Genomic DNA, 25314 nt, shown 5'->3' with positions numbered 1-25314 from the left:
CCAATATCTAAGGTGGTAGGCTCAGCTACATGCAATAGTCCAGTTGGCATCTGACCCATCAATCGTAGGAGACTTCAAGAATTTTGGGTAGAACAAGCATTTATGGACATTCCTCTACTTCACCCAGTACGTTTCAGATCAGGGTGTGATTTAGACACGCTCCCTTACCTATATACAGTGTACAGTTCTGGTCACCACATTACCAAAAGGATGTGGACACTTTGGAGAGGGTGCAGGGAAGGTTTATGGGGATGTTGCCTGGTATGGAAGGTGCTACCAATGAAGAGAGGTTGAGTAGGTTCGGTTTATTTTCATTAGAAAAAAGGAGATTGAGGGGGGGACCTGATTGAGGTTTATAAAATCATGAAGGATATAGACAGGGTGGATAGAGACAAGTTTTTTCCCAGGGTGAAGGATTCAATAACGAGAGGCCACGCTTTCAAGGTGAGAGGTGGAAAGTTTAAGGGGGGATACACGCGGCAAGTACTTCACACTGAGAGTGGTGGGCGTTTGGAACGCGTTGCCAGCAGAGGTGGTAGAAGCAGGGGTAGATTCATTTAAGATGCGTCTGGATAAATGCATGAGTAGATGGGGAGCAGAGTGATACAGATGCTTAGGAATTGATTGACAGGTTTAGACAGTACATTTGGATCGGCTCAGGCTTGGAGGGCCAAAGGGCCTGTTCCTGAGCTGTAAATTTTCTTTGTTCTTCTTTGTATATGAGTTCCACCATGTCGCTGAGCTGCCTCACCCCAACCTTGTGAAACTGGTTAGGATGAATCTGATAAGCATCTTCATGCGTTATAATCACCCTTTTATAAAAGGCAAGAGAAATGGTGGAGATATAAATTCTTTCGCGTCAATGAAGGGAGAGATTAAATATGTAGATTATTTATTTTAGCAATTCACATTGAAGTTTAAATGCTTGATGGCGGGGGGGGGGGTTTCAAATACTAAGTCAGTAAAAGTCAGTAATTAGGCTTTTCAGGAAATGAAATGGAATTGTTTAATCTCTCTTTTAAAAAAATTATTTTGCTGCCAATTTTACAGAGATATTATCTGGGAAACAAGCGTTCATCTAGTGGTTCAGGTTACAGATTGGTCATGTTTTTTCCTGGAGCATAGAAGGTTAAAGCGGGAGGGGGGGAGTGATTTGAAGAGGAAAAAAATAAACAAAATAACTGTGGATGCTGGAAATCAGAAGCAGAAACAGAAATTGCTGCAAAAGCTCAGCAGGTCAGGCAGCATCTGTGGAGAGAAATCAGAGTTAATGCTTCGGGTCATAGAGTCATAGAGATGTACAATGCGGAAACAGACCCTTTGGTCCAACCCGTCCATGCCGACCAGATATCCCAACCCAATCTCGTCCCACCTGCCAGCACCTGGCCCATATCTCTCCAAACCCTTCCTTTTCATATACCCATCCAAATGCCTCTTCAATGTTGTAATTGTACCAGCCTCCACCACATCCTCTGGCAGCTCATTTCATACACACACCACCCTCTGTGTGAAAAAGTTGCCCCTTAGGTCCCTTTTATACCTTTCCCCTCTCACCTTAAACCTATGCCCCTCTAGTTCTGGACTCCCCGGCCCCAGGGAAAAGACTTTGTCTATTTACCCTATCCATGCCCCTCATAATTTTGTAAACCTCTATAAGGTCACCCCTCAGCCTCCGATGCTCCAGGGAAAACAGCCCCAGCCTGTTCAGCCTCTCCCTGTAGCTCAGATCCTCCAACCCTGGCAACATCCTTGTAAATCTTTTCTGAACCCTTTCAGGTTTCACAACATCTTTCCGATAGGAAGGAGACCAGATTTGCACACAATATTCCAACAGTGGCCTAACCAATGTCTTGTACAGCCCCAACTCCTGTACTCAATACTCTGACCAAGAAGTGACCCTTCCTCAGAACTGGTGGTAGCTAAGGAAATGTTGGTTTTATACAGAAGGTGGGGTCGGGGGAGGAGTTAAGAAGTGAAGAATAGGAGCCCAAGGAGAGAGAAAAACAGTTGGAGAGATAAAGGAGTGGATAACAATCTGGCTGGGATGGCAAATAGCTATTAATGGGGACCGTTAGTGTCTAACAATAGGTTGTGTGTAATCGCAGACTATGTGATAACAAGGCCTGGTGTGTGGGGGTTGGGGTAAAGACATGGGAGAGCTCCAACCCTAAAGCTGTTGATCTCGAAAGTGAATCCAGAAAGCTGGAGAGTTCCCAAGTGGAAAATTAGATTAGACTAGATTCCCTACAGTGTGGAAACAGGCCCTTCGGCCCAACAAGTCCACACCGACCCTCCAAAGAGCACCTAGACCTACTTCCCTCTGACTAATGCACCTAACACTATGGGGCAATTTAACGTGGTCAATTCACCTGACCTGTACACCTTTGGGCTGTGGGAGGAAACCGGAGCACCCGGAGGAAACCCCATGCAGACACGGGCAGAATGTACAGACAGTCGCCCGAGGCTGGAGTCGAACCTGGGTCCCTGATGCTGTGAGGCTGTAGTGCTAACCACTGAGCCACCATGCCGCCCATAACGAGGTGCTGTTCTTCCAGCTCGCGCTGAGCCTCGCTGGAGCAAGTCCGAGACAGAGATGTTGGCCGGGGAACACTGGGTGTGTTGAGGTGGCAGGCAACTGGGAGCTCAGGGTCTTTTCTGCAGACACAACATGTGTGTTCTACAAAGCAGTCACCCAGTCTATGCTTGGTTTCCCCCATGTAGGGCAGACCACATTGTAAGCAGCGAATGCAGTAGGCGTTACTTTCATTTTGGATTTAGAAGTAACAGAGCAGGGTCGGTTAACAGAAACATTTACGCGAGTAGGGTCTGGGGGTAGGAGATTGGGTTCAGAGGACATAACCTTAATATCGGAACCGAATTGTCCAGGGGCGAGTTTTGAAAATGTTGCTTGGCTACATGGGAACGGCTGGAATGTGGACCCCCCCCCCCCTTCACAAACAGCAGTAGATTCTGGTGTAATTGCTCATGTTTAAGTCTGAGATCTATTGGCTTTCTCTGACCAATGGTGTTAAGGAGTGTGGAGGCCTGGATGGGTAGGCAGAGAGAGGATGCACATCCGATATAGACCAGGTAGGCAGAAGATTAGATCCCCGACGGTGTGCAAACAGCTCCTTCGGCTCAACCAGCCCACACTGACCCTCCGAAGAGTAACCCATCCAGACCCATTTCCCTCTGACTAATGCACCTCGCACTATAGGCAATGTAGCACGGCCAATCCACCTGACCTGCAGATGCTGGAGATTAGAATCAGGATTAGAGTGGTGCTGGAAACGCACAGCAGGTCAGGCAGCATCCGAGGAGCAGGAAAATCGACGTTTTGGGCAAAAGTCCTTCATCAAGAATGATTTCCGATATAGATCATCCAAGCTGCGAGTGAATGGCCTCCTGCTGTTCTGACAGGATCTGTTGGATAAGATCCATGCACCGATGATAATTGTTTAATTAAAATAGAATAATTAATTAGTTATTGTCATGATTCATAATTATATTTGAAATATTTCTCTGCTAATGTGCATACTGCTTCGTGATAGAGTAGACGTGGAGAAGATATTTGTGCCAGGAGGAGAGACCAGGACCCAAGGGGATGACCTCAGAGTGAGGGGCTGACCCTTTCGAACTGAGGTGAGGTGGAAGTTCTTCAGCCAGAAGCTGGGTGGATCTGTGGAACTCATTGCTGCAGAGGGCTAAGGAGGCCAAGTCATGAAGACCGAGACAGATAGGGTCTTGATTAGAGTCGAAAATGTGTTGCTGGAAAAGCGCAGCAGGTCAGGCAGCATCCAAGGAGCAGGAGAGTCGACGTTTCGAGTCCTCACCTTCTTCCAGGTTCTGGATTAGTAAAAGGTGTCAAGGGTGATGGGGAGAAGGCAGGAGAATGGGGTTGAGAAACATATCAGCCGTGGTCGAATGGCAAACTCGAAGGGCCGAATGGCCTCATTCTGCTCCTGTATCTTGAAGTTTTGTGGTCTCGCAAGCCAGCCAAAATAAATAGAGTTATAAAAACCACACAATGCCAGGTTATAGTCTAACAGGTTTATGTGGGAGCAGTAGTTTTCGGAGCGCTGCTCCATCAGGTGGTTGTGGAGAATAAGATCGTAAGACACAGAATTTATAACAAGTTTACAGTGCGATGCGACTGAAATTAGATATTGTAAAATCAATATATTGATTGTTTGTTAAATCTCTCATCTTTTAGAATGACCATGTTGTTTTCAGAGCAGCGGTCTGAAAGCTACAGTGTTGGACTATAACCTGGTGTTGGGTGATTTTTAACTTTGTCCATCCAAGGAACTATGGAGCTATGAGGGAGGAGCTGGCCAAAGTTCAATGGTGCAATACCTTAGCAGGGATGACAGTGGAGGAACAATGGTGGATATTTCTGTGTATAATGCAGAAGTTTTGCAGGACCAGTTCATTCTAAAAATGAAGAAAGATCCTAGGAGGAGGCATGGGTGGCCGTGGCTGATGAGGGAAGTTAAGAAACATATAAAGTTAAAAGAGAAAAAGTATAACATGGCAAAGATGAGTGGGAAAATGGAGGACTGAGAAGCTTTTAAAGAACAACAGAGGATTACGAAGAAGGAAATACGCAGAGAAAAAATGAGGTACGAAGGTAAACTGGTCAATAATATAAAGGAGGATAGTAAAAGTTTTTTTAGGTATGTGAAAGGCAAAAAAATGGTTAAGACTTAAATTGGGCCCTTGAAGACAGAAACAGGGGAATATATTACGGGGAACAAAGAAATGGCAGAAGAATTGAATTGGTACTTCAGATCTGTCTTCATTGGGGAAGACACAAGCAATCTCCCTGAGGTAACAGTGGCTGAAGGACCTGAACTGATGGGAATTTATATTTGCCAGGAATTGGTGTTGGAGAGACTGTTAGGTCTGAAGGTTGATAAGTCCCCGGGGCCTGATGGTCTACATCCCAGGGTACTGAAGGAGGTGGCTCGAGAAATCGTGGATGCGTTGGTGATTATTTTCCAGAGTTCGATAGATTCGGGATCAGTTCCTGCGGATTGGAGGGTGGCTAATGTTGTACCACTTTTTAAGAAAGGTGGGAGAGAGAAAACAGGAAATTATAGACCAGTTAGTCTGACCTCAGTGGTGGGAAAGATGCTGGAGTCAATTATAAAGGATGAAATTACGACACATCTGGATAGTAGTAACAGGATCGGTCAGAGTCAGCATGGATTTATGAAGGGGAAATCATGCTTGACTAATCTTCTGGAATTCTTTGAGGATGTAACTCTGAAGATGGACGAGGGAGATCCAGTAGATGTAGTGTACCTGGACTTTCAGAAAGCTTTTGATAAAGTCCCACATGGGAGGTTAGTGAGCAAAATTAAGGCGCATGCTATTGGGGGCAAAGTACTAACTTGGATTGAAAGTTGGTTGGCTGATAGGAAACAAGAGTAGTGATAAACGGCTCAATTTCAGAATGGCAGGCAGTCACCAGTGGTGTACCACAGTGATCAATGCTGGGACCATAGCTTTTTACAATATATGTTAATGATATAGAAGATGGTATTAGTAATAACATTAGCAAATTTGCTGATGATACTAAGCTGGGTGGCAGGGTGAAATGTGAGGAGGATGTTAGGAGATTACAGGGTGACCTGGACAGGTTAGGTGAGTGGACAGATGCATGGCAGATGCAGTTTAATGTGGATAAATGTATGGTTATCCATTTTGGTGGCAAGAACAGGAAGGCAGATTACTACCTAAATGGAATCAAGTTAGGTAAAGGGGCAGTACAGAGAGATCTGGGTGTTCTTGTACACCAGTCAATGAAGGTAAGCATGAGGTACAGCAGGTAGTGAAGAAGGCTAATAGCATGCTGGCCTTCATAACAAGAGGGATTGAGTATAGAAGCAAAGAGGTTCTTCTGCAGCTGTACAGGGCCCTGGTGAGACCACACCTGGAGTACTGTGTGCAGTTCTGGTCTCCAAATTTGAGGTCAGACATTCTGGCTATTGAGGGAGTGCTGCGTAGGTTCACGAGGTCAATTCCTGGAATGGCGGGATTACCTGACACTGAAAGATTGGAGTGACTGGGCTTGTATACCCTTGAGTTTAGAAGACTGAGAGGGGATCTGATTGAGACATATAAGATTATTAAAGGATTGGACACTCTGGAGGCAGGAAACATGTTTCCGCTGATGGGTGAGTGCCGAACCAGAGGACACAGCTTAAAAATATGGGGCAGACCATTTAGGACAGAGATGAGGAGAAACTTCTTCACCCAGAGAGTGGTGGCTGTGTGGAATGCTCTGCCCCAGAGGGCAGTAGAGGCTCAGTCTCTGGATTCATTTAAGAAAGAGTTGGCTGGAGCTCTCAAGGATAGTGGAATCAAGGGTTATGGAGATAAGGCAGGAACAGGATACTGATTAAGGATGATCAGCCATGATCATAATGAATGATGGTACAGGCTCGAAGGGCAGAATGGCCTACTCCTGCACCTATTGTCTATTGTCTATTGTCATCCCAGTCCAACACCAGTACCTCCAAAAAATAAATAAAAGAACTGTATGAGACAAGCACCCAGAGATCTGCACTTTTGATCTTTTGAGATTTTGTTTACCCTGTCTATATTGTTTTATTATCCATAGTATACGCATCTGACTGTCTGCCTTAATTGTGACCAACATGCATGCCATAAAACGAATATAGCTTAAGTTGCACGACAGTAGATTTAGCAATTCTCTCTTTTCTCTGCTGTTTGTTAGTCACCACCAATTATTTTCATTAATGCCAAAACTTGGCATGAATTACTGCTGGCCTGAGGAGCACTCAGATAGGCAAATGAGTTGCAAAAATAGCAATTGCCGGAGAAACTTAGCAGGTTTGACAACATCTGTGGGGAGAGATAAATAGACAACAGACAATAGGTGCAGGAGTAGGCCATTCTGCCCTTCGAGCCTGCACCATCATTCAATATCATCATGGCTGACCATCCTTAATCAGTATCCTGTTCCTGCCTTATCTCCATAACCCTTGATTCCACTATCCTTGAGAGCTCTATCCAACTCTTTCTTAAATGAATCCAGAGACTGGGCCTCCACTGCCCTCTGGGGAAGAGCATTCCACACAGCCACCACTCTCTGGGTGAAGAAGTTTCTCCTCACCTCTGTCCTAAATGGTCTACCTCATATTTTTAAGCTGTGTCCTCTGGTTCGGCACTCACCCATCAGCGGAAACATGTTTCCTGCCTCCAGAGAGTCCAATCCTTTAATAATCTTTTCTGTCTCAATCAGGTCCCCTCTCAGTCTTCTAAACTCAAGGGTATACAAGCCCAGTCACTCCAGTCTTTCAGTGTAAGGTAGTCTCGCCATTCCAGGAATTGACCTCGTGAACCTACGCTGCACTCCCTCAATAGCCAGAATGTCTTTCCTCAAATTTGGAGACCAGAACTGCACACAATACTCCAGGTGCGATCTCACCAGGGTCCTGTACAGCTGCAGAAAAACCTCTTTGCTTCTATACTCAATCCCTCTTGTTATGAAGGCCAGCATGCTATTAGCCTTCTTCACTACCTGCTGTACCTCATGCTTACCTTCATTGACTGGTGTACAAGAACACCCAGATCTCTCTGTACTGCCCCTTTACCTAACTTGATTCCATTTAGGTAGTAATTTGCCTTCCTGTTCTTGCCACCAAAGTGGATAACCATACATTTATCCACATTAAACTGCATCTGCCATGCATCTGACCACTCACCTAAACTGTCCAGGTAACCCTGTAATCTCCTAACATCCTCCTCACATTTCACCCTGCCACCCAGCTTAGTATCATCAGCAAATTTGCTAATGTTATTACTAATACTATCTTCTATATCATTAACATATATTGTAAAAAGCTGTGGTCCCAGCACTGATCCCTGTGGTACCCCACTGGTCACTGCCTGCCATTCCAAAATGGAGCTGTTTATCACTATTCTTTGTTTCTTGTCAGCTAACCAACTTTCAATCCAAGTTAGTACTTTGCCCCCAATAGCATGCGCCTTAATTTTGCTCACTAACCTCCCATGTGGGACTTTATCAAAAGCTTTCTGAAAGTCCAGGTACACTACATCTACTGGATCTCCCTCGTCCATCTTCAGAGTTACATCCTCAAAGAATTCCAGAAGATTAGTCAAGCATGATTTCCCCTTCATAAATCCATGCTGACTCTGACCGATCCTGTTACTACTATCCAGATGTGTCGTAATTTCATCCTTTATAATTGACTCCAGCATCTTTCCCACCACTGAGGTCAGACTAACTGGTCTATAATTTCCTGTTTTCTCTCTCCCACCTTTCTTAAAAAGTGGTACAACATTAGCCACCCTCCAATCCGCAGGAACTGATCCCGAATCTATCGAACTCTGGAAAATAATCACCAACGCATCCACGATTTCTCGAGCCACCTCTTTCAGTAGACTTAACATTCCAAAATAAGTATGATATAGTTTGTCGCTCAGTGATTAGCACTGCTGCCTCACAGCACCAGGGACTTGCGTTCCATTCCACCTTTGGGTGACTGTCTGTGTGCACATTCTCCCTGCGTTTGTGTGGGTTTTCCTCTGGATGCTCTGGTTTCCTCCCGCTGCCAAGACAGTGCAGGCTGGGTGGATTGGCCATGGGAAATGCAGGATGTTCACCTTCTGTTTTTTTTTTGTAACTAATTTGTCTGACGGTGTTTCTGCTTCAGATCTCCAGCATCCGCAGACCTTAGTTTCATTGGAGGCAAATTGATTATTTTTTAATCGTTCACGGGTGTCGCTGGCCCAGCATTTGTTGCCCTCCCTAATTGCCCAGAGGCCAGTTAAAAGTTGACCACATTGCTGTGGGTCTGGAGTCACATGAAGGCCAGACCAGGTAACAATGGCCTAAGGACATTTGTGAACCAGATGGGTTTTTCCCAACAATTAATAGTAGATTCATGGTCATCACTGGACTACCAATTCCAGATTTTTATGGAATTCAAATTCCACCATTTGTTGGGGGGGAGGGGATTTGAACCCAGGCGCCCAGAACATTACCTGGGTCTCTGGATTAACGGTCTGGTGATCATATCACTGGGCCACCTCTTGGCGTCCTGACTGGGATTTTATCTGACTGGCTTGTGCCAATTGGTTTGCCCCACTCGGTTAGGCTGTGCCAGACTCACGTGGATCTGCTCTGTCTCCACAGGCAGCTCGTTGGACGAGGAATCGGAAATGAATCGTCCACTGGAAAGCGACGAGGAGGCGGAGGTCAGGATGCACCGGGAGTTTCTCCAGCGGGCAACGTCATTCCGAACCCCTCACCGCCTGGACACGGGGTACCACGATGTGGAGGATCTGACCAGGGATTCCTCAGTCCAGGAGCTGGCTCAGGGCGAGCAGGAAGGAGACTGACCACCCACTCGCCCCCCACCGGCCTGCTTTACGTTGACTAATCCTTAACCAGGGGGAGACAAAACAAACAAACTAATTGCCAACATGGGACGCAAATCTTCAAACCGGAGGCTCTTGTTGATCCTTTTTTGAAATACAAGAGCGCGATGATTGCAATTTCTCCCCCAAGGTTTTAATCAATACGACAGCTTCGTAATGATAGGTCATGCTCCGAGAATGTGACAGCAACACCTCCAAGGCAGCCTTCCAAGGATACCTTCTCCTCTTTTACAACTCGAGGCCTTTTTTTTTCCAAACCTTTTTATGTTTAAGACCAGGCTGAATGTCTCCTTGAGCATGCCTCACCTGAACGAAGAGTATATTGTGTTTCGACAATGAGTTGACCTCATTGAAACCGCAGATGATCCTTTGGAGTGCTTGACCGGCTAGAGACAGAGGGGCTGTTTTCCCTTGGCTGGGGAGTCCCCAACTGTATGGCAAGGGGGGGGGGGGGGGAGCGGGAGGGATCGCTGGTTTTGAAATGAGCTGAGAAGGAATTTCTCCTCTCAAAGAGTTGAGAGTGGAAGGAAGTTACAAATGCAGAGGGTTCACTTGCTGAGTTCGCACCAAAACAGTTTTGTTTTGACACCTAAGGGGATAGGGTTGGAAGATCAGCCATCTGGTGGCTTTGCTGGGGAGAGATAGAGCTCAAAGGGGCCAAATGGTCTCCTCCTGCTCCTAATTAAGACATTACCTGATGCCCAGTCTGTGCATTACACTATGAAACCATGAGGAGCCTTAATAAGTTCTGGAGGCAGACACTAACTCCATTTGACTAACACTCCCCTGACCAGGAGCCTCCAGTTGCTCTGTATCACTCTTGGTCTCAAAGTTCAAAGTTCTGGCTAGGGCTAAGACAGAACAGCCCACAGTCACTGACTTCTGGCAGGAAATGGAACCCTGTTGAAAATAGATTTGAAAATTACCCTGAAGGAAAAGAGATGTTCACTTTGTTCTGAATGATACCACTATCGGTCAGGGAGGGGAGTTCAGGCACAGTTTTATCTTTTATGGTGTCTGTTGGAAGGAGACTTTCCAGATCAGAGGCTCACTAACTGCTTTGTCATCTGCCATGTGGGTGTTAGCAGCGTAGCCACACGGCAGTTTTGTGGATATTTTCATTTAAAAGCGGAATTGTTTTACAAACAATTCCAGTAAAAGTTGAAATGGAGTTATTTGCGTCACGTGGAATTGTACAAAGCGTTCATCTAATTCTCACTTACTACCGTTCCCCTCGCTCCCCCCCAACACACTCTCATCAGCCAGTTCGCCTTTTCCCATCTCCTTGTCCATCCTCACCTCAGCAATACCCTTGGTAACATCTCCAGCTGTCTGTTCCGTCACACTCTTGGCCAAACTCCCACCTTGCAGCCTTCTCGTGTCTTCATCCAAAATGAAGGGCTTTTGCCCGAAACGTCGATTCTCCTGCTCCTTGGATGCTGCCTGACCTGCTGTGCTTTTCCAGCACCACTCTGATCGCTACTCTGCGAAACCAGTCTGAGTGTGCACCATGTCCCATTCCCCCATGACCCCAGCCCTCCCATTCCTGCTCACTACCCTACACTGGCTCCTAGTCCTCAATGTTCAAACTCCCAACTTTATTGTCATAGCCACCCATGGCCTCCTCACAGACCAGTCTGACCCCCACCCCCCACGTTCCCTTCTCTGTCTCTCTCTCCCTTTAAACTCCACAACCCTCTGAGATCTCTGTGCTCCTCCAATACCAGCCTCCTGACACTCCTCCAATTTAAATCGCTCCAGCATTGGTGGCTGCGCTCTCAGCTGTGTGTATGTCCTGAAATCTGGAAATCCCTCTCCATCACTCTCTCTCTTGTATATTATGATGTCCCTTTAAACCTAGCCTCTCTGACCAAAACTCTGAGTTACCCGTTTTCTCATTTCCTAATACGTAGCTCGGTGTCAACTTTGTTAACCTTTTGTGGGATATTTTGTCTCACAGAAGGTGTTATATAAATTTATTGTTGTCATATCTTACTTTGTATCCTGCCTTTCTTCTGTAGCTCCCCTCCTCTCCTGCAGCATTGACTGCCCCTGTTTGTTGACACTCTCTGCCAATTTGTAATTGTTCAGGCACGCTTGACAAGAAAGCATTTCAATTTTGCCAGGAAGGTTTCCAGGGCATTAACAGTCAGTTCCTTATCTGTAGCTGTCTTGCTTGGCAAAACCTAATGCTTGTTCAACCCTTGACGGTGATTACTCGCATTCCGACCTAAGGCATTTCCCACCTTAAGGCTGGACGTCTGATGCATATTTTTCCGATCAAAATGTTTATGACAATGATTTGCTTTGGAAATGTTCAGGGCTGCTTACAGGCTAAATAAGGGTAGATATTCCAATGCAGAGATGAGGTGACTGACCAGTTTATCTTGTGTTTACAGAAGGTCACAGTGACGGAATTTTTATCTCTGCAGTGTATTTTTTTTTTACATTCATTCATGGGATGTGGACATAACAGGCAAACCCAGTTTGTTCTGTATCTCCAGTTGCCCTTGAGATCAGTTAAATATGAACCATGTTAGTCAGAGAATTCTAAAGCACAGAAAGAGGCTCTTCGGCCCATCTTTTCAAAGCCAGTCACCAATTCATTCTAGTCCCATTTTCCAGTACGTGGCCTTATGTGTTATGGTGAGTCAAGTGATCACAGAGTTACTTAAGAGTCATAGAGTTATACAGCAAAGAAACAGACGCTTCGGTCGAACTTGTCCACACTGAGCCGATATGCTAACCTAATCTAGTCCCATGTGCCAGCATTTGGCCCATATCTTTCTAAACCCTTCCTATTCATATACCCATCCAAATGCTTTTTAAATATTGTCATTGTACCAGCCTCTACCACTTCCTCTGGCAGCTCATTCTATACACATACCACCCTCTGTGTGAAAATGTTGTCCCTTAGGTCTCTTTTAAATCTTTCCCCTCTCACCTTAAACCTATGCCCCTCTAGTTTTGGCCTTCCGTACCCTGTGAAGAAGACCTTGTCCTATGCACACCTCTCATGATTTTACACATTTCTATAAAGTCACCCCTCCTGGGAAAACAGCCCCAGCTTAGTCAGCCACTCCCCATAGCTCAAACACTCCAATCCTGGCGATATCCTTGTAAATCTTTTCTGAACTCCTTCAAGTTTAACAACATCCTTCCTACAGCAGGGAGACCAGAATAGAAATCCAAAGGTGGCCTAAAACAATGTCTTGCAGAACTGCAACATGACCTCCCAACTACTTTATTCAATGCATTGACCAATAAACTTCTTAAATATTGTGATGGTTCCTAACTCTATCAGCCTATTAGGCAGTGGGTTTGAGATACCCTGCTACCTACTGAGTGAAACAAGTCTCCTCTAAACTTCCTGCTCCATAAAACAATGTCCCTTTGTTACTAAGGGAAAGGTTTATCCCCATCTTTGCTCCTCAATTTTACATTGCAATCAAGTCTTGTCCTCAACTTCCTCTGCTCTAAGGAAAACCATCCCAGCCTCTCTGATCTCTCTTCACAGCTGAACTGTTCTAGCCCAGGCAGCATTGAGCATTGGGTCTGCACCCTCTCTCGTGCAATAGCGTCTTTCCCCAGTGCTCCAGCTGTGATGTAACTAATGTCTAACTCTGTCTATACGTTGCTGGGGGTGTTGATTGACATGTTAAGCCAGAATGGATGAGGGGAGCAGAATTCAACCCCTCAACTGATATTATTGAACCGGATTGGTTTTTTTACAGCAATCATAGACTCATACAAGACGGAAGCAGATCCATCGGTCCATGCCCAACAGAATCCCAAACTAAACTACTCCCACCTGCCTGTTCCTGGCCCATCTCCCTCCAAACCTTTCCTATTCGTGAACTTATCTAAGTGTCTTTAAACATTATAACTGTACCCACATTCACCACTTCCTCAGGAAGTTCATTCCACACACTAACCACGCTCTATGTAAAAAAGTTACCCTTCATGTCTTTTTTAAATCTGTCTCCTCTCATCTTAAAAATGTGTCCCCTAGTCTTGAAAACCCCCATCATCGGGAAAAGACAACATAGAACAGAGAACATAACGGCATAGTACAGGCCCTTTGGCCCCTCGATGTTGCACCAACCATTATCATTAACTATCATAAACTCTATCTATGCCTTTCATTATTTTATAAACTTCTATCAGGTCACCCCTTGACCTCCTACGCTCCAGTGAAAAACGTCCCAACTGATCCAGCCTTTCCTTATAACTCAAACCTTCCATACCTGGCAGCATCCTGGTAAACCTCTACTGAACCCTCTCCAATGGTAGATTCATGGACACCAATGCAGTTTGACCTACAGCAAATGGATGGCAGTAGTTCAAGAAGGCATCTTCTCCAGTGCAACTAGGGATGGAATAAATGCTGCGACACTCACATCCCATGAATGATAAAATCCTTAGAAGAGTATAAAGACAGTAGGAGTATACTTCAGAGGGAAATCAGGAGGGCAAAAAGGGGACATGAGACAGCTTTGGCAAATAGAATTAAGGGGTTTTATAAATACATTAAGGACAAAAGGGTAACTAGGGAGAGAATAGGGCCCCTCAAAGATCAGCAAGGCAGCCGCAAGAGATGGGAGAGATACTAAACGCAAATTTTGCATCAGTGTTTACTGTGGAGAAGGATATGGAAAATATAGACTGTAGGGAAATAGATGGTGACATCTTGAAAAGTGTCCATATTACAGAGGAGGAAGTGCTGGATGTCTGAAAATGCATAAAAGTGGATAAATCTCCAGGACGTGATCAGGTGTACTCCAGAACTCTGTGGGAAGCGAGAGGAGTGATCGCTGGGCCTCTTGCTGAGATATTTGTATCATTGATCGTCACAGCTGAGATGCCAGAAGACTGGAGGTCGGCTAACGTGGTGCCACAACTTAAGAAGGGTGGTAAGGACAAACCAGGGAACTATAGACCAGTGAGCCTGACAACAGTGGTGGGCAAGTTGTTGGAGGGAAAGGATTTACATGCATTTGGAAAGGCAAGGACTGATTCGGGATAGTCAACATGGCTTTGTGCGTGGGAAATCATGTCTCACAAACTTGATTGAGTTTTTTGAAAAAGTAATAAAGAGGATTGATGAGGGCAGAACAGTGGATGTGATCTACATGGACTTCAGTAAGGCGTTCGATAAAGTTCCCCATGGGAGACTGATTTTCAAGGTTAGATCTCATGGAATACAGGGAGAACTAGCCATTTGGATACAGAACTGGCTCAAAGGTAGAAGACAGAGGGTGGTGGTGGAGGGTTGTTTTTCAGACTGGAGGCCTGTGACCAGTGGAGTGCCACAAGGATCAGTGCTGGGTCCTCTACTTTTCATCATTTATATAAATGATTTGGATGTGAACATAGGAGGTACAGTTAGTGCAGATGACAGCAATTTGGAGGTGTGGTGGACAGTGAAGAAGGTTACCTCCGAGTGCAACGGGATCTTGATCAGATGGGTCAATGGGCTGAGAAGTGGCAGATGGAGTTTAATTTAGATAAATGTGAGGTACTGCATTTTGGGAAAGCAAATCAAAGCAGGACTTACACACTTAATGGTAAGGTCCTGGGGAGTGTTGCTGAACAAAGAGACCTTGGAGTGCAGGTTCATAGCTCCTTGAAAGTGGAGTTGCAGGTAGATAGGATAGTGAAGAAGGCGTTTGGTATGCTTTCCTTTATTGGTCAGAGTATTGAGTACAGGAGTTGGGATGTCGTGGTTAGACCACTGTTGGAATATTGTGTTCAATTCTGGTCTCCCTCCTCTCATAAGGATGTTGTGAAACTTGGAAGGCTTCAGAAAAGATTTACAAGGATGTTGCCAGAGCTGGAGATTGGAACTACAGGGAGAGGCTGAATAGGCTGGGGATGTTTTCCCTGGAGCATCAGAGGCTGAGGGGTGACCTTATAGAGGTTTATAAAATCATGAGGGGCATGGATAGGGTAAATAGACAAGATCTTTTCCCTGGGTTGGGGGAGTCCAGAACTAGAGGGCATAGATTTAGGGTGAGAGGGGAAAAATTTAGAAGGGACCTAAGGGACACCTTTTTCACACAGAGGGTGGTACGGGTGTGGGATGAGCTGCCAGAGGAAGTGGTGGAGGCTGGTACAATGACAACATTTAAAAGGCATCTGGATGGGTATATGAATAAGAAAGGTTTAGGGGCTCAGCAGGCCTGGCAACATCTGTGGAGAGAAATCAGAGTTAATGTTTCCGGTCGCGCAATCCCTCCTCAGTTTGGGGCCTGGGAAATAGATCAGGGTCTGACCAGATAGAGAAGAAACTACAAGCCGCACTCTTCAGCGGGGTACAGTGAAGATCTTTATTAGAATAAATCCACAGAGACTGAATCGATGCCAATTACTGAAAGTGTACACAGATGCAGAACTGGGGAACCATCAAATCGAGGAGGCAGTGTGAGAGCTGTGCTCATTTTCACCTCGCACTCCTGATAGCTCTGATTCTTGTTTGCTATAGATCCACAGCAATATATCTCATCCAATTGCCCCTTTTCCTGTGAGGAGTGAGTGACTGCAGTATACATTCACTCTTTTATAGCCCATTGAACGCCCATGATTCCAGTCAGAATCACCAGGTCTCATTCCCCATCTTCCCCGGCTTCTCTCAAGAGCATTGGAACCTGGTGCTGGACTCAACTGTGACCAGCTGGCTTGGGACCTTCAGCTCAGACCATATGTCCATTGGAGCCACTGGAAGACTGGATTCCTGGGCAGAAAGGACGCTTGTGATTCAGAAGCTAGGCGATTATCTTTCACAGTTTAACACAATGACTCTCCATCCCTCTGCTCAGATGGATCTTCCTTAAGTCTCCCATGCCTTGGTCTGTCAGTCTCTCCATCCCTCATCTCTCGGACAGTCACTCCCTCCATCAGTCACTCATGTCTGCAATCTCCCATCCCTTTGTCGCTCCCTCCATCTCCAGCCTCATCTGCCCCCTCCATCTTACATCACTCCATCAGTCACTGTCTCCACCTCGTGTCCCTCCATCTCCTATCCTCTGATATCTCCCCCTTCTCCAAGATGTTGAGATTGAATGATCAGTATTGCTGCCGTCCCCCCCCCCCCCACCCCCCCCCCCCCCGCCAAAACAGGCCTTCCCGAACGTGAGGGCAGAGATCGCATTGGGAATCTTGCGTGACTCCCTTCCCACCACTTCAGCTGCACCCAAACCCCAGAGTATTAAATACAAATCATCTTCCACTCCCAGCTCCGTGACCCCACTGACCCTCCCTTTATCCAGTTAGTCTACTTGCCTACGTTACTCTTGGCTAGATTTGTTGCCGGGTTTTGGAACGAGAGGTGAAGATGGCCCAGTCACTCACCATTGGATAAGCTGCTGTCCATTGCCTCTTCATTGTCTGCTTCGGCCTCCACCACTCTCAGCTTCTGTTTCTGCATCTCGTGGAGGGCTTTAACATGGAATCGGTTCAGGGTTTCCAGCTCATCCAAAACTGAAAGACAAAATGACAGCATTTGCACAGCTCCAGGGAATTAATTGGGAGGCAGTTGCCCACCACCACCTTCTCTCCAAAAAAGTAGATTGGTCGCCATCTTTCAGGGTGGCATCATGGCTTACTGCTTAGCACTGCTGCCTCACAGAGCCAGGGACCCGGGTTCGATTACAGCCTCGGGCGACCGTCTGTGCGGAGTTTGCACATTCTGCCTGTGTCCGTGTGGGTTTCCTCCCACAGCCCAAAAATGTACAGGTTGGTGGATTGGCCATGCTGAATTGTCCCATAATGCCCAGGGATGTGCAGGTTAGGGTGGATTGGCCGTGCTAAATTGTCCCATAGTGTCCAGGGATGTGCAGGTTAGGGTGGATTGGCCGTGCTGAATTGCCCATAGTGCCCAGGGATGTGCAGGTTAGGGTGGATTGGCCGTGCTGAATTGCCCATAGTGTCCAGGGATGTGCAGGTTAGGGTGGATTGGCCGTGCTGAATTGCCCATAGTGTCCAGGGATGTGCAGGTTAGGGTGGATTGGCCGTGCTGAATTGCCCATAGTGTCCAGGGATGTGCAGGTTAGGGTGGATTGGCCGTGCTGAATTGCCCATAGTGTCCAGGGATGTGCAGGTTAGGGTGGATTGGCCATGCTAAATTGTCCCATAGTGCCCAGGGATGTGCAGGTTAGGGTGGATTGGCCGTGCTAAATTGTCCCATAGTGCCCAGGGATGTGCAGGTTAGGGTGGATTGGCCATCCTAAATTGTCCCATAGTGCCCAGGGATGTACAGGTTAGGGTGGATTGGCCGTGCTAAATTGTCCCATAGTGTCCAGGGATGTGCAGGTTAGGGTGGATTGGCCGTGCTGAATTGCCCATAGTGCCCAGGGATGTGCAGGTTAGGGTGGATTGGCCGTGCTGAATTGCCCATAGTGTCCAGGGATGTTCAGGTTAGGGTGGATTGGCCGTGCTGAATTGCCCATAGTGTCCAGGGATGTGCAGGTTAGGGTGGATTGGCCGTGCTGAATTGCCCATAGTGTCCAGGGATATGCAGGTTAGGGTGGATTGGCCGTGCTAAATTGTCCCATAGTGCCCAGGGATGTGCAGGTTAGGGTGGATTGGCCGTGCTAAATTGTCCCATAGTGCCCAGAGATGTGCAGGTTAGGGTGGATTGGCCGGGCTAAATTGTCCCATAGTGCCCAGGGATGTGCAGGTTAGATGCATTAGTCACAGGGTAAATATAGACTAACGGGATAGGGGAATGGGTTTGGGTTGGATACTCTTCAGAGGGTCTGTTTGGATATGTTGGGCTGAAGGGCCTGTCTGCACACTGTAGGGATTCTATGAAATTTCAGTTTGGTGACGGTAATAGAGGAAACTTCCATAACTTGGTGTACAGAGCCACCCACCGGCCAAAGTTTGAAACAGCAGTATTACAGGAATTGGTTAACGTAATGATTTCTATTGTCAATATTTACACAGGATTGGGTTTTCAGTCCGCTCCGGTGCTCCGTTGGATCACAACCGATCTGCATCTCAACTGCACCTTTACTTCATCTCCCTTGACATTCTTACCCGATGGAAATCTATCCACCCCAGTCTTGAAAGAACCAACTTCTGCAGGTGATGAGAGAGTGGGGTTGTGTTCAATTTAAAATCCCACCTATCGCCAGAGCTCTGCATCACCGAGAGATGTGGACACTTCGAAATGCAGCACATATTAAACAAAAAAAAACCTTGCACTTCACAACCTCAGGGGGTTCCCAATGTACGTCGAAATAAGTGGGTCCTTCCTGAAGTGTATCACTGTTGTGGTGAGAATCCCAGTAGGAATTATGCACATAGCAAGATCGCACAGACAGGAATGTGCTAATGATCAGCAATCTGCTGAGTTTCTGCAATTCGAATGTGATAGCACAGGAACAGCCCATCCACTCTGTGGTGAAAGTGAGGACTGCAGATGCTGGAGATCAGATGAAGGGCTTTTGCCTGAGACTTTCCTGCTCCTCGGATGTTGCTTGACCTGCTGTGCTTTTCCAGCACCACTCTAATCATCCACTCTGTGTCAGTGCTTCACATGAATGTCCTCCCAACCCCCCCGTCACTGTATCGGCCTATCTTTCTACTCCTTTCTCCCTCATGTGCTTAGCCAACCTCCCCCTTCCAATGGGTATATTCATCCCGATTCCTGCCTATTGTTAGCGAGATCCACATTCTCTGGGGAAGAAGGTTTTCCCCCGCAGGATTGATACGTGAGAATCTGACACTTACGGACCCATTTCACACTCTGGAAATGGAGAGATGGTGTTGAAGGTAACAGAATAGTGACTAACAAGAGCCGAGGTATAAGCGAAGAGCATTTATCTCAACACGTTACCTTTAGTGTAGTAGAGCTTTTCTCGGTCTCCATGGATCACAATCCTCTGGAGGAAGTCAGCCACGGCCCCCGTAGCCAGGAACCTCTCGATGAGAGGGAGTGACTCAAAGTACTGGATGTCCAGGGTGAAAGGGTTCGATGGTGTCGGCCAGGTGCAGAGTTCCACTAGCTCAGCCACAATCTCCCAAATCTGTCCACCTGCAGCAAGACAGACAGACAGTGAGAGTGAGGGATGCTGCTCAGGAGGAGGCAAGCAGTTTGAAGGGTCAAGATCAGAGAGGTGCTGGAAAAGCACAGCTAGTCAGGCAGCTTCCGTGGAGCAGGAGAATCGACGTTTCGGGCAAGAGCCCTTCATCGTCCATTCTCCTGCTCCTCGGAAGCTGCCTGACCTGCTGTGCTTTTCCAGCACCACTCTAATCTTGACTCTGATCTCCAGCAACTGCAGTCCTCACTTTGAAAGGCCAAGGAAATGATCAGGAACTGCACAAGGCAATGGAGAAACTGAGAGACATATCGATCTACTCTCAGCCCAGAGGGGTCCACATGGATCAGGAAAATCAAAAGGTCGACTACTGGGCACGATGACACTTTTTAAAAATCTATTCTTTCACGGGTTGAGCCTTCCTGGCTAGGCCAGCATTTGCTGCCCATAATGTGAGCAGGTCTGGGTACCAGACTTTCGGAAGACTATCTAGGCCAATGTAGATCTATAAGACTGATCTCCAGGCTTCCTGGACCACATTAGGAGGACAGATTACACCAATTAGGCCTATAACATAGAAGGCCAGGGGGTGATCTGATCAAAGTGTTCAAGACATTTAACAAGAAGAGACCGGGTGGATGGGTAAACGACTCCCACTGGTTGGGGCTTCTGGAACTGGGAGGCAGAGCCTGAGAATTAGCGGCAGACCGTTCAGGAGAGATGTTAGGCAGCACTTCGACACACAAAGGGAGAGAGGGGTTTGGAACTCTCTTCCGCAAACAGCAGTGGATGCTGGATCAGTTGTTAGTTTTAACTGTGAGATCAGTAAGTTTTTGCGAAGATATTAAAGGATATGGACCAAAAGCAGGTATATGGAGTTAGGCCACAGATCGGCTACGATCGTATTGAACGGTGAAACGGGGTGGAGGGAACTGAATGGCCTACTAATGTTCCAACGTTCCTAACTGCCCCTGAACTCAATCATTGTCAACCAGCTGTCTGTTCGTCTGGAATCCAGATGAGACGGCAAATTTTCCTTCCTAAAGAACCTGGGCGAATGACTTGGGCTTTTTACAATCATCAGTCAGAGGCTAGATTTTATTTGCGTGAATTTAAACACCTCTGCCTGCCACTGTGTCATTTACACAGACTTCAGGGTTACTAGGGCCAAAGACATTATCACTACCACCGATGCTTCCTTCTCAATGGAGCCAAGGTCTGGGTGCTCCAAGGCATGGTAGTCACGGGTCATTTCCTGATACCTCTCCAGTGCCCAGGCCATGTTCGGGGGGTGGGGGGCAGGTGGGTGGTCTGTTTTCTGAGGCCGACAAGCCAGGCGAAGGAGCAGGGCCAAAGGAAAAACCAGTTTAAGAAGATTCACAGGCAAGCAAGCGTTCAAAAGGATTACCATTCTGGTGCCAATCCTGAGTGGAGTTTAGCTTCAGAGGGCTGTCCTTACATGCCCAGTCCCCACCTGTTGCTTTAATGAGATGCTCATGATTGGATCGGATCCACACAAATGGGCACTGGTACTTGGCATAGCAAGCCAACAGAAAGAGGGTACAGTTCAGTTCCTAACAGAGACAAGAAGGTCATTAGGCCACTGCACCCCACACACTCACATACAGACGCACACACTCACACAAACTCTCACACTCACAGACATGCACTCTCACACATGCACAGACTCACACACACACACACACTCTCATACAGACACAAATACACATTCTCACACAGACACCGACTCTCTCAAAGACACACACAGACAGACACACACACACTCTCTGTGACACACATGCACACACACTCTCACAGATACACATACACTCTCTCAGACACAAACACACTGTCTCACAGACACACAAACTATCTCACACACAAATTCACTCTCTCACAGATGCACACACATACATACACTCTCTCTCTCATAGACACACACACTCTCTCACAGACGTACACACATACATACACTCTCTCTCTCACAGACACACATACTCTCTCATAGACACACACACTCTCTCACAGACTGACCCTCTTTCACAGACACACACATCCTCTCACAGAAAGACACGCACACACATTCTCTCACAGACACAGGCACACACTCGCAGATACAGACACACACACTCACACAGACATACACACTCTCTCACAGACACACACTCTCATAGACATACACACGCACACTCTCTCATAAACACACACACACTCTCACTCACAGACTGACCCTCTCTCACAGACACACACTCTCACTCACAGACATACACACACTCTCAGAGACACACACACACACACATTCTCACTCACAGACATATACATCTCTCACAGACTGACCCTCTCTCACAGACACACACTCTCACTCACAGACATACACACACTCTCACAGACATACACACACACACATTCTCACTCACAGACATATACATCTCTCACAGACCGACCTTTCTCACAGACACACACACTCTCACAGATACATGCACTCTCACTCACAGACACACACACACTCCCTCACAGGCACGTGCGCACACATACATGCACACACATACACATTCACTCCCTCAGAGGCATGCACGCGCACACTCCCTCACAGGCACAGACACGCACTACCTCGCACGACCTCACAGACACAATCTCTCTCACAGACAGATACACACACACACTCTCCCTCACACACACTCAAACATGCGCACAATACATACAAACGCACAGACTCACTCACACACGTGTGCACAGATAGATTTACTCACACATGTGCATGCACACAGATTCACACGCGCGCGTGCACACACACTCACACATGCGTGTGCATAGACTCACTCTCATACGCATGTGCACACAGACTCTCACACAAACACATGTGCACACACAGACTCATACAAACATACTGACACACACATGCAAACACATACACACACACACGAACGCGCGAGCACAGACACACACATGCGCATGCACACACAGATTCACTCACACATGCATGTGCACACAGATGCACACACATTCACGTGCACACATAGACTCACACGGTGACTCAGTGGTTAGCACTGCTGCTTCACAGCGCCAGTGTCCCAGGTTCGATGCCAGCCTTGGGTGACTGTCTGTGTGGAGTTTGCACATTCTCTCCATGGCTGCGTGGGTTTCCTCTGGGTGCTCCAGTTTCCTCCCACAGTGAAAAGATGTGCAGGTCAGGTGAATTGGCCATGCTAAATTGTCCGTAGTTGTCAGGCGCATTAATCAGAAGGGGGGTGGGGTTACTCTTCGGAGGGACGGTGTGGACTTGTTGGGCCGAAGGGCCTGTTCCCACACTGTCGGGGAATCTAATCGAATCTAATCACACATGTGCACACACAGACTCTCATACACGTGTGCTCACACAGACACACACACACAAACATGCTCACACAGAATCACTCATACACACAGACTCACACACACACACAGTCTGCAGTTACTCACTGGGAGCGCAATTTCCCGATCACAGGGAGATGCTGGAGGCAGTCCCGCATCAGTGTGCCCACAGCCGCTCATCCTGAGGAAGAAAGGGAAACAAATTATTGATAGGGCGCATGGAAGGAGTGAAGGAAGAACATTATGAACACACGGCAAATGAGCCTGGAGTGTAATAATCAGTCCATTGAGCCTGCTCTGCCATTCAATTTGATCTTGGGTTTCAACTCGCCAGCTTTCTCTTGCTTCCATGAGCTACCACATGTCTGTTTATCTCAGCCTGATGGGATATCCATAACTTCCTGGGCTGGGAATTTCTAAAATTTAAAACACAAGACATGCCAGCTCTAAATGATTGACCCCTTGTTAACACTCAAGTTTTTAGACTCCCTAACCAGCGGAAACAATCTTGCAGCGTCTAACCTGTCATACCCTTGCTCGATAGCAATCCACCCAGTATTTATCACTCTCTTGGCTTCCCAGCAGCAACATCTTTGATTGCATATCCCCTTTCTCTCTCTCTGGGCACTATCTCCATGTAGTCTGTTCACCAATTCACCCTCCTCATCTGCAGAAATACCAATCCTTCCCAGCTTAGTTTGAGTTTCGATATTGGGTCACTCGATTTGAAATGTTTTTCCCTCAATGTTGAGAGAATGAAGGGTTCTGAGGAAGGGTCACTGGACCAGAAACATTACGTCTACCTTCTTCTCCACACATACTGCCAGACATGCTGAGTTTTCCTGACAATTTCTGTTTTGGTTTCTGCTTTCCAGCCTCCATGGTTTTCTTTTCTAATGGCACTGAACAAAGAGACCTTGGGGTGCAGGTTCATAGTTCCTTGAAAGAGGAGTCGCAGGGCAGGACAGGGTAGTGAAGAAGGTGTTTGGTACGCCTGCCTTTATTGGTCAGTGCGTTGAGTACAGGAGTTGGGAGGTCATGACCTAACCGTACAGGACATTGGTTAGGACACTTTTGGAACACTGCGTTCAATTCACGTCTCCCCACTTTAGGAAGGATATTGTGAAACTTGAAAGGGTTCAGAAAAGACTTACAAGGATGTTGCCAGGTTTGGAGGGTTTGACCTGTAGGGAAATAGCCTGGGGCTAATTTCCCTGGAGCATCAGAGACCGAGGGGTAACCTTATAGCGGTTTATAAAATCATGAGGAGCACGCATAGGGTGAATAGCCAAGGTCTTTTTTTCCCAGGATAGGGGAATCCAAAACTAGAGGGCATAGGTTTAAGGTGAGAGGGAAATGATTTAAAAGGGACCGAAGGGGCAACTTTTTCACGCAGAGGGTGGTGCATGTATGGAACGAGTTGCCAGAGGAGGTGGTGGAGGCTGGTACAATTGCAACATTTAAAAGGCATCTGGCTAGATACATTTATAGGAAAGGTTTAGAGGGATATGGGCCAAATACTGGCAAATGGGACCACATTAATTTGGATATCTGGTTGGCAAGGACAGAATGTCCTGGACAGAGTGGATGTTGGGAATATGTTTCCATTAGTAGGAGAGACTAGGACCCAAGGGCACAGCCTTCAAGAAAAGGGAAGATCCTTTCGAATGGAGAGAAGGAGAAACGTCTTCAGCCAGAGAGTTGGGAATCTAAGGCATTGAGTATATTTCAGCCGGAGATAGATAGGTTCCTGAGTATCAAGGGGATTGAGGGTTATGGGGAGAAAGTGGAAGAATAGGGTTGAGAAACTTATCAGGAGAAAGTGAGGACTGCAGATGCTGGAGATCGGAGCTGAAAATGTGTTGCTGGAAAAGCGCAGCAGGTCAGGCAGCATCCAAGGAGCAGGAGAATCCATGTTTCGGGCATGAGCCCTTCTTCAGGAATTCTTCTTCTGAAGAAGGGCTCATGCCCGAAATGTCGATTCTCCTGCTCCTTGGATGCTGCCTGACCTGCTGCGCTTTTCCAGCAATACATTTTCAGTTGAGAAACTGATCAGCCGTGATTGGATAACAGAATAGACTCAATGGGCCTGAATGGCCTAATTTCTGCTCCTACGTCTTATGGATCTGTTTCCACGCTATACATCTCAATAACTCTATTATGAGGTCAGTGACATTCCCACTACCTCCCCCGTTTCGCACGGGGAAATCCTTTGTCTACCTCAACACAGCATCCTACCCAAAACCAAGCGGGTGGAAAGGGAAGGAGAGTGGATAAGATTGGGTAAAATGCAGCTCCTTCTAGAGGTAATTGGAGCTGTGCTCTGAGGCCCTGGGAAAAATGAGCTTGCTTCTGTATTTGGGTGATCCTGTAAAGGGGGTGGGGGCGATGCTGAGTCCAGACCCAGAATTCAGGTAGGAACGCCCTGGAGTGGCGGTTTTTCCTCGTCCACCCTGCAGGTGAATCGGGAATTGTCATAAGGAAG

At 46.9% G+C, this 25314-nt stretch overlaps 2 protein-coding genes across 12 annotated transcripts in view; one reads left to right on the top strand and one right to left on the bottom strand.

Moving 5' to 3' along the window:
* LOC140492601 (uncharacterized) overlaps positions 1 to 9884 on the top strand; it is a 57677-nt gene extending 47793 nt beyond the window's left edge. For all 9 annotated transcript variants that reach the window (XM_072591601.1, XM_072591603.1, XM_072591602.1 and 6 more), the window contains exon 3: positions 9191 to 9884. In XM_072591601.1, coding sequence (XP_072447702.1) covers positions 9191 to 9396 — 206 coding nt within the window. In that variant the 3' untranslated portion in view covers positions 9397 to 9884. The remainder of the gene's footprint in view (positions 1 to 9190) is intronic.
* LOC140492600 (uncharacterized) overlaps positions 935 to 25314 on the bottom strand; it is a 31907-nt gene continuing 7527 nt past the window's right edge. For 2 of the 3 annotated variants that reach the window (XM_072591600.1, XM_072591599.1), the window contains exons 6-10: positions 22938 to 23010; positions 20887 to 21052; positions 19277 to 19474; positions 16786 to 16914; positions 935 to 1248 (exon numbers count right to left, since the gene is read on the bottom strand). In XM_072591600.1, coding sequence (XP_072447701.1) covers positions 1238 to 1248; positions 16786 to 16914; positions 19277 to 19474; positions 20887 to 21052; positions 22938 to 23010 — 577 coding nt within the window. In that variant the 3' untranslated portion in view covers positions 935 to 1237. Of the gene's footprint in view, positions 1249 to 16716; positions 16915 to 19276; positions 19475 to 20886; positions 21053 to 22937; positions 23011 to 25314 lie in introns of all 3 variants that reach the window. The other variant, XR_011963585.1, reaches the window with a different exon arrangement.

Source organism: Chiloscyllium punctatum, chromosome 21, assembly GCF_047496795.1.
Source record: "Chiloscyllium punctatum isolate Juve2018m chromosome 21, sChiPun1.3, whole genome shotgun sequence".
Lineage (NCBI taxonomy): Eukaryota > Metazoa > Chordata > Chondrichthyes > Orectolobiformes > Hemiscylliidae > Chiloscyllium > Chiloscyllium punctatum.
This window is presented reverse-complemented; position numbering and strand designations above follow the sequence as displayed.